The sequence below is a fragment of the Rana temporaria genome, chromosome 8 (assembly GCF_905171775.1).
Source record: "Rana temporaria chromosome 8, aRanTem1.1, whole genome shotgun sequence".
In the NCBI taxonomy this organism is placed as follows: Eukaryota; Metazoa; Chordata; class Amphibia; order Anura; family Ranidae; genus Rana; species Rana temporaria.
Window position 1 is genome coordinate 50,137,162 of NC_053496.1, and position 13,578 is coordinate 50,150,739.

General features: G+C 41.6%; 1 protein-coding gene across 2 annotated transcripts in view; it reads left to right on the plus strand.

The window, feature by feature from the left end:
• LOC120946921 (alpha-2-macroglobulin-like protein 1) overlaps nucleotides 1–13,578 on the plus strand; it is a 221,074-nt gene that overhangs the window by 187,407 nt on the left and 20,089 nt on the right. For both annotated transcript variants that reach the window (XM_040361745.1, XM_040361746.1), the window contains exons 32-34: nucleotides 2,697–2,787; nucleotides 4,276–4,344; nucleotides 8,198–8,300. In XM_040361745.1, coding sequence (XP_040217679.1) covers nucleotides 2,697–2,787; nucleotides 4,276–4,344; nucleotides 8,198–8,300 — 263 coding nt within the window. The remainder of the gene's footprint in view (nucleotides 1–2,696; nucleotides 2,788–4,275; nucleotides 4,345–8,197; nucleotides 8,301–13,578) is intronic.

The following is a 13,578-nucleotide window of genomic DNA, read 5'->3' on the forward strand; positions in this document are numbered from 1 at the left end:
GGATCCAAGGGTCTCAACAGCTGTAGCTATTTTTTAGTTCAGGTCAAAGTCAGTTTAGTACTATTCAGAAGTTTTGCACTTATGTAACCATATAAAACAACATTTTTGAATTATTGCTGCTGTAACATATTTGGGTTCCAAACAGAATTCAGCCACCTTTGGGCTCTTTCACACGGGCGGACCGTTCAGGTAGTCAGTCAATAGGGCTTGCCAGGATCATGTTTTTTAACAGCAAGTCTTTTAGATCCCCAAGGTACATGTAACTATCTCTACAGATTCACAGCCTTAATTTCTTGGTATGCTTATGTTGTAATTAAAACAACGGGTGAGTGCGCTAATAGCTATTAAATAAAAATAACTATAATCAAAAATAAATAAATAAATAAATGAACAGCAAGTGAAACACCAGCCTACCTAATATAACCTAAATATCTAAAAAAAAAACACGTTAACATCTAGTCCCCATGGTGACAGGTGCCTAATAGATAAACTTGATAATTAGTGATCATTAAGTGAAAAATAAATGAATATAATAACAATATTCCATAAATAATCACAATAACATAAATTCAATAGTTTCATGTGCTGCTATGAGTCCATAGAACTGTAGTGTACTGCAAGATCCACAACAATTTCCACGAACATCCAGTGGAATAATATCCAGTGATAAAAGCTGTTAATGATCCACCTTCACCGACTCTAATAAGGACACCCACAAAAGTGCTCAAAAGGAGGCAGCTTACCACAAGTAGTAGACCCTTTTACTGAAAAAAAAGTGCTCAAATGTGCTTCATAGCAAGTTGGCCTTTGGTATTAACAGATGAAATAAGCAGATGATGGAATAGCCTATTAACCCATGGAGACTCAGGACGGCATATGCAAATAAGAAGATAAGGTCCGAAATAGTGTAATCCCGTTTTTTAAACTTAAAAATGTTCAAATAAAAAGCCAAATGGCTGCTTACTTTAGGAGTACCCAAGGCCCAGGACTGAGGCTGGATGGCATAGAAACAAATTGTTGGAGATGGTCCCGACTCGTGTGCACTGGCATGCGTTCCACCCTGCACCGCTGTGAGCCAAAGGGAACCGGAGGTGACCTCGGTACGTGACCAGGTGACGCCTCTACGTCCGTTTCGTTTGACATGTCTTCAGGAAGCGGCGATTGCTTATGTTGTAAGCCTGGCTCCAAATACCTTTCACTCCTTTATAAAATGGCCCAAGTTTAAAAATTTCATAGCAAACTCAGAACATAAAAATAGTCTTTAACCACATTACTACCCCTGTATGTTTTGAAATTGTGGAGGGGTGGACATGTATTTCTAGAGTGCCTTTAATAAACGGCACTTCAGAAAACACACAGGCTCCCAGTGTGCCCATAAATGGCTGTGATCTGAGTCATTATCAGACATCTCAGACCATAGACACAATAGGATTCATTTATGAAAGACAAATAGGATGTTTACTTTGCAAGGTTATTTTTCTAGATTAGTTAATATGGTGAATTTTTGCTTTGCAAAGTATACTCAATCACATCCAAGGAAAAAATGTAATTAGAATTTTTTGCTTGCACATGGTTGGATGATGAAAGTCAGCAGAGCTTCACTTCTTTCACTAGACTAAATGTATTTTAAGTGCAACTTCTATTGCAAGTGAACACTCTTTTTGCCTTTAGTAAAGCAATACCAATGCAAAGAGCTGATCAGAGTGGCTCTGTGCCTTGTGACAATGAATACAAATATAAACACACTCACATTGGAGGAAGAGGAGGAATTTAGCCCCCGTTCACATCTGGCCGATTTGACATGTCAAATCGCATGCCAAATCAGAGCCTATTTCCGGGAACCGCACCGTCCGGAGAGGTGCGACGTCGACTTTGCGGTACTGCACCAATTCCCAAAAGTAGTACTACTTTTGGCGATTTCGGGGATGATTTCAATAGACGTCTGTGCATGAACCCACACAGATGTCTTTCAAATTGCCCCCAAACTCGCACTGAAATCATTTCAGCTGAACTCAAACCTGCCCTCAGTGTGAACGAGGGCTCAGATGGCCGCAGATTTATGGTAAGATTGTGGGATTTTTTTTAACCTTTTATCTCCCCTCCTCTCCTGTACATCTCAGCACCATCACATTTCTATGTGACTTGTATATCAACATTAATCCTTTGCCTCTCTTATCCTGTACATTAACCCCTTATCTCCTTGCCCCAATTTTGACCTGTACATTAAGCCCGTCACCTCCTCCCTCTGTGTATGACCTATATACCGTATTAATGATGTTCTGTATTTAGAGCACCATTACCAAGCTCCGTGTTTTGTTTTTTTAACCACTTCATTACTAACATCTTTGTTTATTTCCAAAATTTGTAGCATTTTTATTTGATATGGTCTGTAAAAAATTTTAATAAAAACATTGGTTGTCTGTCAGTCACACTATCACAGCATTGAAAATGGCCTGGCAATGAAGGGGTATTACAGGCTGGTACAAAAATGGGTAAACTAAGTCATATATGATTACCATTCATCAGAACCTATCTACATACTGCTGTATATTGTTCAAAAAGAAGCAAGTTACAAAAATAACTTTAAATTTGTTTTAATTTATTTGAATTATAATATTGTTTCTTGTTTCTGATTAAAATAATGTTAAATGAGAACCTAGAGTTGATTCAAATTACATTAATGTGTTCTTTTGTAGTTACTTAGGAAAACGAACTAAAACCAACATGATTATGATTGAAGCAGAACTTTTATCAGGATATGTTCCAAATGCTAAAAGCATTAGAAAGGTAGGTGCCATGTACTTGTAGAAGGATTGATGTAAAGAGTCTTCACCTGAAGTAGTTCATAGATGAGAAGCATGCCAAGATCAAGGTGGGAAATCATTATGATTTGTTGGTAGACCAAGGTCAGGAAAAGGATGTAAACTTGTCTTTTGTACATGGAAAGAGAAGATGTTCTACTGGAGTAACTGTAAAATACAGTATACCTTATGTGCATCTGGTTTACATACAGCTTGAGATGTTAAAGAGAATCTTCACCATTCCAAGGCAAAATTTGAGGATAGGTTGGGGTTTGAGGATAGGTTTGAAAAAACCTAGAATAAGTTATAAGGTTGTAAAGGTACATGTTTTTTTCACCTTAATGCATTCTATGCATTAAGGTGAAAAAACATCTGAGGATAAGCGCCCCCCCCCGAGCCCCTGTTTACTTACCTGAACCCCTCAAAGGTCCCACGATGTGAACATGCTGTCTTCTCGGCTGGGCTTCTCGGCTTATTCATTGGTTGATTGATAGCAGCGCAGCCATTGGCTCATGCTGCTGTCAATCAAATGATTGACGCGGCGTGCCGGGGGGTGGGGCTGAGTGATACAGTCGGCGGCTATAGCCTCAGACTGTATCACGGGAGCACGCCAACAAGAACTAATCCCCATGGGAGAGAGCTCCCATGAAGGAGGTTAGTTCTTGCAGGGGGGGAGCCCAGACAGCCGCTGATGGACCCCAGAAGACCAAAGCAATAGGTAGAAACTGCAAACCGTTTTCCTGAGCCTCAGTTTACACTATGAACCGAATGTGAACCACACAGGAACCACAGCGCATTCCTGTTTAATTCAACACGTGATTCAGTGCAGTGCAATTTGAGCCCATTCATTTTGAATGGACTCAAATCGCACTGCATTGCACCAAAGCCTTGCATGCAGCAATTTTGGCGCCTCACTGCAACTGGATTGCATGGTTGTTTTGTACCATGCGATCCGGTGCTGGCAAACACACTGTGTTTGTGACTTGCATTTGGGGTGGTGTTTAGATTGCACTGACACCCCCTGCGGATCACAAGGGCAATGCATTTTGAATGTGGTGCCGGAAACGCGCACCGATCGCAGCATTTCCTGCACCACATTAGTGTGCCCATTCAGAGGAGGTTTGTATCAATAGCACAGGGGCACTCAACGGCTTCACTCAAAACATGGGATGCATATATTATTCAATTTTAGCTCTACGGGGTATAAGTCACATTTCACCTTACTGATCCTTTAAGTGGGTAAGGCAAGGAAGCTGCCAACCACAATGTAGGCTTACTTTATGAAAAAGTCAGAAGGAAGAACTGTTTTTAACAGCCATTCAGATTCTTAATTTCATGTTTATAAAGCAGTATTAGAGAATGAAAGGAAGAATCTGATTGGTTGCTATGAGAAATTAGAGCTGCTCTTTAGGTCACAATTGCTCTTACAGATCTTTGAGAGGAACTCATGCTTGTAATATGCTTTTTATTCCAGCTGAATAGGCGTTACGATGTAAGAAGAGTAGATGTCTTACCTGGAGAGGTCCAGATCTACTTGGATCATGTAAGAGCTATATTAATTTTTTATATGTATGTTATCTTGTAGTCACAATACCTGCCCATTACATTATTTTTTAATGAGTATTAATTCAGTATGTTTATGTTTGTTTTTTCTATTAAAGTTCTGCACCTCCCAATATTTTGAAATCATTAAATCGTTTTCTCTGTCTGGCGCTGCTAATTCAGCAGGGGGGCTGGCAGTAGAGAGAGCTGCAGGCATCATACAGATATCATCTTTTTTTCTGCTGGTTATTCCCTGTCATGTAAAAACAATCACATGCGATCAACGAGCCGGAGAATGAATTGACTGGCGGTGGTCATTTACCATAGAGAATACCGTGGACCAGATGGTCTTCGGCAATCTCTATGACCTTCAGAGGCTGGTCGAGACAATATAACATCGTGTCAGGCTTCGAGAGATGTAAACACTGCTGTTTCTTCAGGTGGGAAGCCAATATCATGTTTTTTTTTTATCTCAGGCTTTCCAGCCTAGAGGCAAGATCTGAGGACTTATAGGCCCCCGATCTCACTGCAAAGAAGACCTGCCATGCCCTATTCCTATTACAAGGTATGTTTACATTCCTTGTAATAGGACTAAAAGTGATCACAGGTGTTTGAGAGGCGTTAAAAAGGCCTCTCAAATACCTATGCACAAGATACAATAAATAGACAGCACATTATACTGTACACACAGCGTTAGCGTTGCTTCAAAATTTAAGTCTCACGTCGAGTCAGGAGGCGTTTGACTCCTCCCTTTCAAGTCTATGGTAACGCCTCGCAAATGCTCTGGCAGGCAGTTTCACAGCGGTTGCAGGGCGTTAAGATTTGTTCATTTACTGTAATTTAATAGGCATTTGTGGAGCAATTTTAACACTTGTCAAACGATTCAAAATTGCCCGTAGGGCCAAATTACACTTTGTTACAATGTAAAGTAGTGTGTGTATAGCTTGTATAACAGTGTAAATTTGCTGTCTCCTCATAACTCAACACACAGCCATTAATGTCTAAACTGCTGGCAACAAAGGTGAGTACACCCCTAAGAGAAAATGTCCAAATTGGGCCCAAAGTGTCAATATTTTGTGTGGCCACCATTATTTTTCAGCACTGCCTTAACCTTCTTGGGCATGGAGTTCACCAGAGCTTCACAGCTTGCCACTGGAGTCCTCTTCCACTCCTCCATGACAACATCATTGAGCTGATGGATGTTAGAGACCTTCCATTTGAGGATTACCCAAAGATGCTCAATAGGGTTTAGATCTGGAGACAGTCCACCACATTTACCATCAGCTTCTTTAGCAAGGCAGTGGTCATCTTGGAGGTGTGTTTGGGGTCCTTATTATGTTGGACTACTGCCCTGCAGCTCAGTCTCCAAAGGGAGGGGGATTATGCTCTGCCTCAGTATGTCACAGTACATGTTGGCATTCATGGTTCCCTCAATGAACTGTAGCTCCCCAGTGGCGGCAGCACTCATGCAGCCCCAGACCATGACACTTCCACCACCATGCTTGACTGTAGGCAAGACACACTTCTCTTTGTACTTATTACCTGGTTGTTGCCACACACACCTGACACCAATTGAACCAAATAAGTTTATCTTGGTCTCAGACCAGGATCAGGTTCCAGTAATCCATGTCCTTAGTTTGCTTGTCTTCAGAAAACTGTTTGTGGGCTTTCTTGTGCATCATCTATGGAAGAGGCTTGCTTCTGGGATGACAGCCATGCAGACCAATTTGATGCAGTGTGCGGCGTAGGGTCCGAGCACTGACAGGCTGACCCCCACTCCTTAAACCTCTGCAGCAATGCTGGCATCACTCATACGTCTATTTCCCAAAGACAACCTCTGGATATGAGGCTTAGCACGTGCACTGAACATCTTTGGTCGATCATGGCGAGGCCTGTTCTGAGTGGAACCTGTCCTGTTAAACCGCTGTATGGTCTTGGCCACCGTGCTGTAGCTCAGTTTCAGGGTCTTGGCAATCTTCTTATAGCCTATGCCATCTTTATGTAGAGCAACAATTCTTTTTTTCAGATCCTAAAAGAGTTCTTTGCCATGAGGTGCCATGTTAAACTTCCAGTGACCAGTATGAGAGAGTGAGAGCGATAACATCAAATTTAACACACCTAAGACCTTCTAACACTAACGAGTCACATGACACTGGGGAGAGAAAATGAATAATTGGACCCAATTTGGAAATTTTACGTTAGGGGTGTACCCACTTTTGTTGCCAACAGTTTAGACATTAATGGCTGCATGTTGAGTTATTTTGAGTGGGAAGCAAATTTACACTGTTATACACGCTGTACACTCACTACTTTACATTGTAGCAATGTGTAATTTCTTAAGTGTTGTCACATGAAAAGATATAATAAAATATTTACAAAAATGTGAGGGGTGTACTCACTTTTGTGAGATACTATGTAAATATATATACACACACACACACACACACACACACACACACACACACACACACGTGTTTGAGCTTTGGGGTGCACACTCTAATGCAATAGGCTGCGCACACCAGTGCTGTCAGGAAACATTTCAGAAGAAATGGTCAGTTGTGGGAGCCATTATACTTTCCCAAAACAAGTGTAATTTAAGGAAGGACCCTTCACAACGTTGGGGTGTATTCTGGTGCATTACTACATGCATATTAATGTACTTTGTATTAATTCAAACCATCCTTTTCAATGGGCTGCCAATGGACCTCAACACAACTAAAACCAGACCTGACCTTTTTTGGCCACTCAGCATTGGGGTGCTCTTCTGAATGAGTGGCTCTTCAGAATGAGTGGCACCGCAAGGCTATAATGAGTACATGGTGTTACCAAAATGCAAAAGTGTGAAGGGTCCCTTAATCCTTTCGCCACCAGGTCTGTACGTCGTACGGACCTAATGGCGGGGGGTATCACACACAATCTGATGACCGCAGCCAATGGAATTGTGTGTGAAACTGACAGGCAGACTCCCATCAGCTGGCCCAGGATGTCCATGGCGGGTGTCGGTGGGTAGAGGGGAAGGAGAAGAGTGAACACACATCCGCTCTCCTCCCCTTCTTCTAATGATCTGGAATCAATGTCTCTGATGTCACTTCTGGGTCAAGCTGTCGGTGTTCCCGGCTCGCTCAGCTGGAAAAGGATGTTTGCAAAACATTCAGTAAAATACAGGGGAGACATGCAGGTTGCGATACACATGTTACATATCGCTGCGCATGCCGGATTGTGAGAAATAATGCTACCACAAGACCTCCTACATAACACTAAACTGATATTTATAGGGGGCTTTTGATGCGTCACCTATAGAAAATACACAGTACTGAAGTTTGACGCCATTTCATGGGCGCAACAAAATTTAAGGTTTGGCATGTTGGGTTCTTATTTACTCAGCGCAACCTCCTCTTTTATATTTTATCAAACATTTGGGTAATTTATTGTGTTTTTTTGCCCTAAGATCCACGTTATTGTATTTTTTACTGAAAATTTGTGTTTCCTAGACCTTTGCGGTAACGTGTGACATAAAATTGCGACTGCCACTATTTTATTCCCTAAGGTGTCTGCTTTCAGGAAATATATAATATTTGTGGGTTTTGTGTAATCTTCAGGCCTAAAAATATTTTTTTAACGTGTGTGCAAAAATCGCAAAAATGGCTCTGGCAGCGAAAGGGTTAATGTATAGATACCTGGATTGAATTTTAAAATATTTGCATGGTGTTTCACTGTAAGAACTCAGCCTGCTACCAATACCCCGCTTGCAACGGTGCTTTGTTCTTCTTTTGTTTCTTAGTTTTTAGATACTGATGCTGACCACAGGTTGTTACTTTATTCTTAATCACTGTCACTATTGTTTTCTCCTAAAGCTTGATCATCAGAGCAAAGAGTTTGTTTTCACTATTGAAAAAGACACACACGTGGAGAACCTGCATCCTGCCAAAGTGACGGTGTTTGATTACTATGTTCCAGGTATGTGAGAGTATACAGGTAAAAGTTATCTGATCATTAATGACTATTTACAGGAATATTATCACATTCATCCTCAATAGTGTTGAGCAGAATATGCCATATTCGATTTCGCGATATATCTCGAATATATATTCGAATATTCGAGATATATTCGCTAAATTCGAATATTCGTGATATTTTATCGAAATTAATAGAATGCGATTTTTCGCTATTGCGAATGCGAAAATAATTGCGATTTTTTTTAATAACTGCGGTAGGAGCGCTCTGATTGGCTTAGAATATTCGTGATATTTTATCGAAATATCGCAACATGCGAATGCGATATTTATTGCGCAATTTCGAGATATGCTGGAGGAGCGCTCTGATTGGCTCAGAATATTCGTGATATTTTATCGAAATATCGCAACATGCGAATGCGATATTTATTGCGCAATTTCGAGATATGCTGGAGGAGCGCTCTGATTGGCTCAGAATATTCGTGATATTTTATCTAAATATCGCAACATGCGAATGCGATATTTATTGCGCAATTTCGAGATATGCTGGAGGAGCGCTCTGATTGGCTCAGAATATTCCTGATATTTTATCGAAATATCGCAACATGCGAATGCGATATTTATTGCGCAATTTCGAGATATGCTGGAGGAGCGCTCTGATTGGCTCAGAATATTCCTGATATTTTATCGAAATATCGCAACATGCGAATGCGAAATTTATTGCAGATATTTCGAAAACTGCTGTAGCAGCACTCTGAAATCGAATATGTATGATATTTTAACCAAAATACATATTGCGATTGCGATTTTTCGATCGCGCATGCGCAATTGCGCGAACAACACGCGACCATTTCCTGGAGCCTTGCCAGTTTCCCAATATTACAGCAACATGGTGGGAAGCAATTTCACAAAGTCTGAGGAAAAGTTGCTGATTTGTGTAAGTATTTTGACCACTGTTATTTCATCATCTTCAACTGCATTTAAGTCTAGTTTAAAAGTTAGTATATATGATCAGATATTAGTATTTAACCAAAAATGTGTCTCCTGCTTTTACAAAACTACAAGTCCCAGCATGCCTGGACAGCTGCAGACACCCTGGTTGGCAAATGTGTATTTAGGCACTTTTCCTTGTTATTTAGCATAATGAATTTAAAATTTTTTTGGACATAGGACGTATGCGAACGTCCTGACTTCAGTGTCCTCAAGGCCCAAGGACGTTCGAATACATATTGCCCTTTAGATGTTGCAGAACTACAACTTCCAGCATGCCTGGGAATGCTGGCACTTCTAGTATTGTAAGTTCTGCAGGCCCACATTTTTCAGGCCTTTATGCACGGGTCTCTAAACTGTGGCACCCTAGATGCAGCAAAAGTAAAATTCTTAGCATGCACTGAAAGACCGTGGCTGATGGGAGTAGTAGTTTTGCAACAGCTGGAGGTGGACTGGTCTTGAAACCCAGAGTTAGGTAACAAACCCGTAGTGTTTTGCAACCATTCTGCCTCCAGCTGGTTATTTTCTGTTGAAAAGCCTGTGGCGTGCAAAACACAACCCAAAAACTCCACCCGGTGCAAGGAAAAATTTGCACACACCTAAAGAGTGACATCACAAAAAACTGCGACGGTTGCATACGTCAGTGGTCCTCCGAAAAGGTCCCGTCTCTGACCCCCCGGGGCGTTAGGCTCCTAGGCTCCTGACAGGGAAAAGAGTTACTGTGGTCCATACAGCCGAAGCCATATGGACCCATCTCGGTCCAAGCAGCGCAATCAACACGCGAACAACACGCGACCATTTCCTGGAGCCTTGCCAGTTTCCAACTTATGATCGCAGCGCAATCACACAGCAACATGGTTGGAAGCAATTTCACTAAGTCTGAGGAAAAGTTGCTGATTTGTGTAAGTATTTTGACCACTGTTATTTCATCATCTTCAACTGCATTTAAGTCTAGTTTAAAAGTTAGTATATATGATCAGATATTAGTATTTAACCAAAAATGTGTCTCCTGCTTTTACAAAACTACAAGTCCCAGCCCAGCCCAGCATTTAAGTCTAGTTTAAAAGTTAGTATATATGATCATATATTAGTATTTCACAAAAAATGTGTCTCCTGCTTTTACAAAACTACAAGTCCCAGCATGCCTGGACAGCTGCAGACACCCTGGTTGGCAAATGTGTATTTAGGCACTTTTCCTTGTTATTTAGCATAATGAATTTAAAATTTTTTTGGACATAGGACGTATGCGAACGTCCTGACTTCAGTGTCCTCAAGGCCCAAGGACGTTCGAATACATATTGCCCTTTAGATGTTGCAGAACTACAACTTCCAGCATGCCTGGGAATGCTGGCACTTCTAGTATTGTAAGTTCTGCAGGCCCCCATTTTTCAGGCCTTTATGCACGGGTCTCTAAACTGTGGCACCCTAAATGCAGCAAAAGTAAAATTCTTAGCATGCACTGACAGACCGTGGCTGATGGGAGTAGTAGTTTTGCAACAGCTGGAGGTGGACTGGTCTTGAAACCCAGAGTTAAGTAACAAACACGTAGTGTTTTGCAACCATTCTGCCTCCAGCTGTTTTTTTCCTGTTGAAAAGCCTGTGGCGTGCAAAACACAACCCAAAAACTCCACCCGGATGCAGTGAAAAATGTGCACACACCTAAAGAGTGACATCACAAAAAACTGCGACTGGTACATACGTCAGTGGTCCTCCGAAAAAGGTCCCGTCTCTGACCCCCCGGGGCGTTAGGCTCCTGACAGGGAAAAGAGTTAGCAACGCATATCTCCCCTATACGTGTATCCTGTGTTGTTAATAATATATTCATAATTATGCAAATGATAATGGCTGCTATATTTATGCAAAAAAGGTGGCGACCGAAATGGCAGGATATAAAATCTTTCATGTTACCCCTGTCATTGATTAATAAGGCGAGAATGCTTCCAATTGTTGAATAGCATACATTTACGTCATATATCCATAAGGCTGTCAACAGAAGTATTACAATATACTTTGTTCTTCATCTTGCAGAAGTTCCTGGAAACAGGATACGATGACCTGCGGCGGCAGCCACAGAAAAGGGCTGTGGTCAGCGCCCTAATCGCTGACTTTGGCGGCCATCATGACCACAAGGCCATTGTTAAGAAGTGGTCTGATCTAAAGAGGCGCCAAATGGGTAATGTCAGACGTCTTCGGGCTAAATATCATCCAGGTAAGTTATTGTTGACAGTTATGTTTTTTTTTAAAAAAGTGTATTTTGTGCGTGAACTCGAAAGAGAGAGGAGCCGGCCTGCAGGAGTTGGGAGGCCTCCCCCAGAGGCAATCTGCCACCTTTCTCCATGCCCCGGTTGGCAATGGCGGGTGTGAGGGGGTCCTCCCAACCCAACCTCGCATAGCACACCCACCAGTGGCGGGGCTGAGACCACCAAACTCAATTCACAGGTAGCCGAGAGCGGGATCCGAACCCCTAGCTGCAGAGGTGAATCAGTTGTCAGTGCAGTGGCAATCGCGTGGAGCCACCGCAGCTCCTTTGGTGACAGTTATGTAAGGTCATATGTAATTCATGTAAGGTCAGATGTTGTTAACCAAGATGCCATGTTGTGCTAACATATATCACCACCGGCCAAGGTATTCATAGTACTGTTGAAAAAAGACATGGGGCAGCAGACAGGAACACAGAAGTTATGTGGGAACATAATTTTCCCATTGCTTTGCATGGGACTTTAAAGAAAAACCCCGACCATGGCAAGTGGGGGTGGGTAAGGTTTAAACCACCTATCCTATGTTTGTGGCTGACATATAAGTAACCTGTGTGCCAAGTTTCATATAAATATCTTTAGCCGTTTGTACGTGATGCTGGAACATACATACATACATACATACATACATACATTTATGCACACACACACGTTGAGTTTTATATATATAGATTACCACTAAATTCCTGTGTTAGGAGTGGGGTTGTTATAGTAATCCCGTGTGCTCCATCAGGCCCTTTTTTTAACATGAGATGGTCTGAACAAAACAAAGGAGACAAAAACAGCTCATTTTAACATGGTTGCATCCCAGCTCACGCTCAGTCCCCTGTAGTGCCCACAAGACCCTTTAATATAACATTGTCCCATTGGTTAACTGTCTATATAAATCAATTTGTATTCATATACAATACAGCACAGTACACAGAATTTGCATACGTCATTAGAAAACATTTTTATAATATATGAACATTGTGTTATTATAGGAGCTCCAATGCCAGTTGTCCGCGCCAAGCGCAGAAGGCGCCAGGCCGATGAGGAGGAGGAGGAGGATGCGGCAGAGGAGGATGCGGCAGAGGAGGACATGGATGAGGAGGAGCAGCCAGGGCCCTCCCACTCCCCAACCCCAGCTCCTGTTGAGGAGCAAGCTGAGGAGCTTCCCCCCCCCACCACCCCAACTTCTCAAGCAGAAGAGCAGGAGGAAGAGAGCGGTCCTGTGAGCCTCATTCAGGAAGGTAAATATGTGCACAATGATTAATAACATTTCAACAACAAAATGTAGATATAAAAATGGACAACATATAAAGCGCACCTGTCAGATTGTAGAACCATAATATGGTATTGATGCTAGAAGTATACAGGTAGTGCATAATTATTAGGCAAGTTGTATTTTTTGAGGATTCATTTTATTATTGAACAACAACCATGTTCTCAATGAACCCCAAAAACTCATTAATATCAAAGCTGAATTTTTTTGGAAGTAGTTTTTAGTTTGTTTTTAGTGTTAGTTATTTTCGGGGGATATCTGTGTGTGCAGGTGACTACTATTACTGTGCAGAATTATTAGGCAACTTAACCAAAAAATAAATAGATAGCCATTTCAATGATTTATTTTTAACAGTGAAACCAATATAACATCTCAACATTCACAAATACACATTTCTGACATTTAAAAACAAAACAAAAACAAATCAGTGACCAATATAGCCACCTTTCTTTGCAAGGACACTCAAAAGCCTGACATCCATGGATTCTGTCAGTGTTTTGATCTGTTCACCATCAACATTGCGTGCAGCAGCAACCACAGCCTGCCAGACACTGTTCAGAGAGGTGTACTGTTTTCCCTCCTTGTAAATCCCACATTTGATGATGGACCACAGGTTCTCAATGGGGTTCAGATCAGGTGAACAAGGAGGCCATGTCATTACTTTTTTTTATTTAATACCCTTTCTTGCCAGCCACGCTGTGGAGTACTTTGACACGTGTGATGGAGCATTGTCCTGCATGAAAATCATGTTTTTCTTGAAGGATGGTGACTTT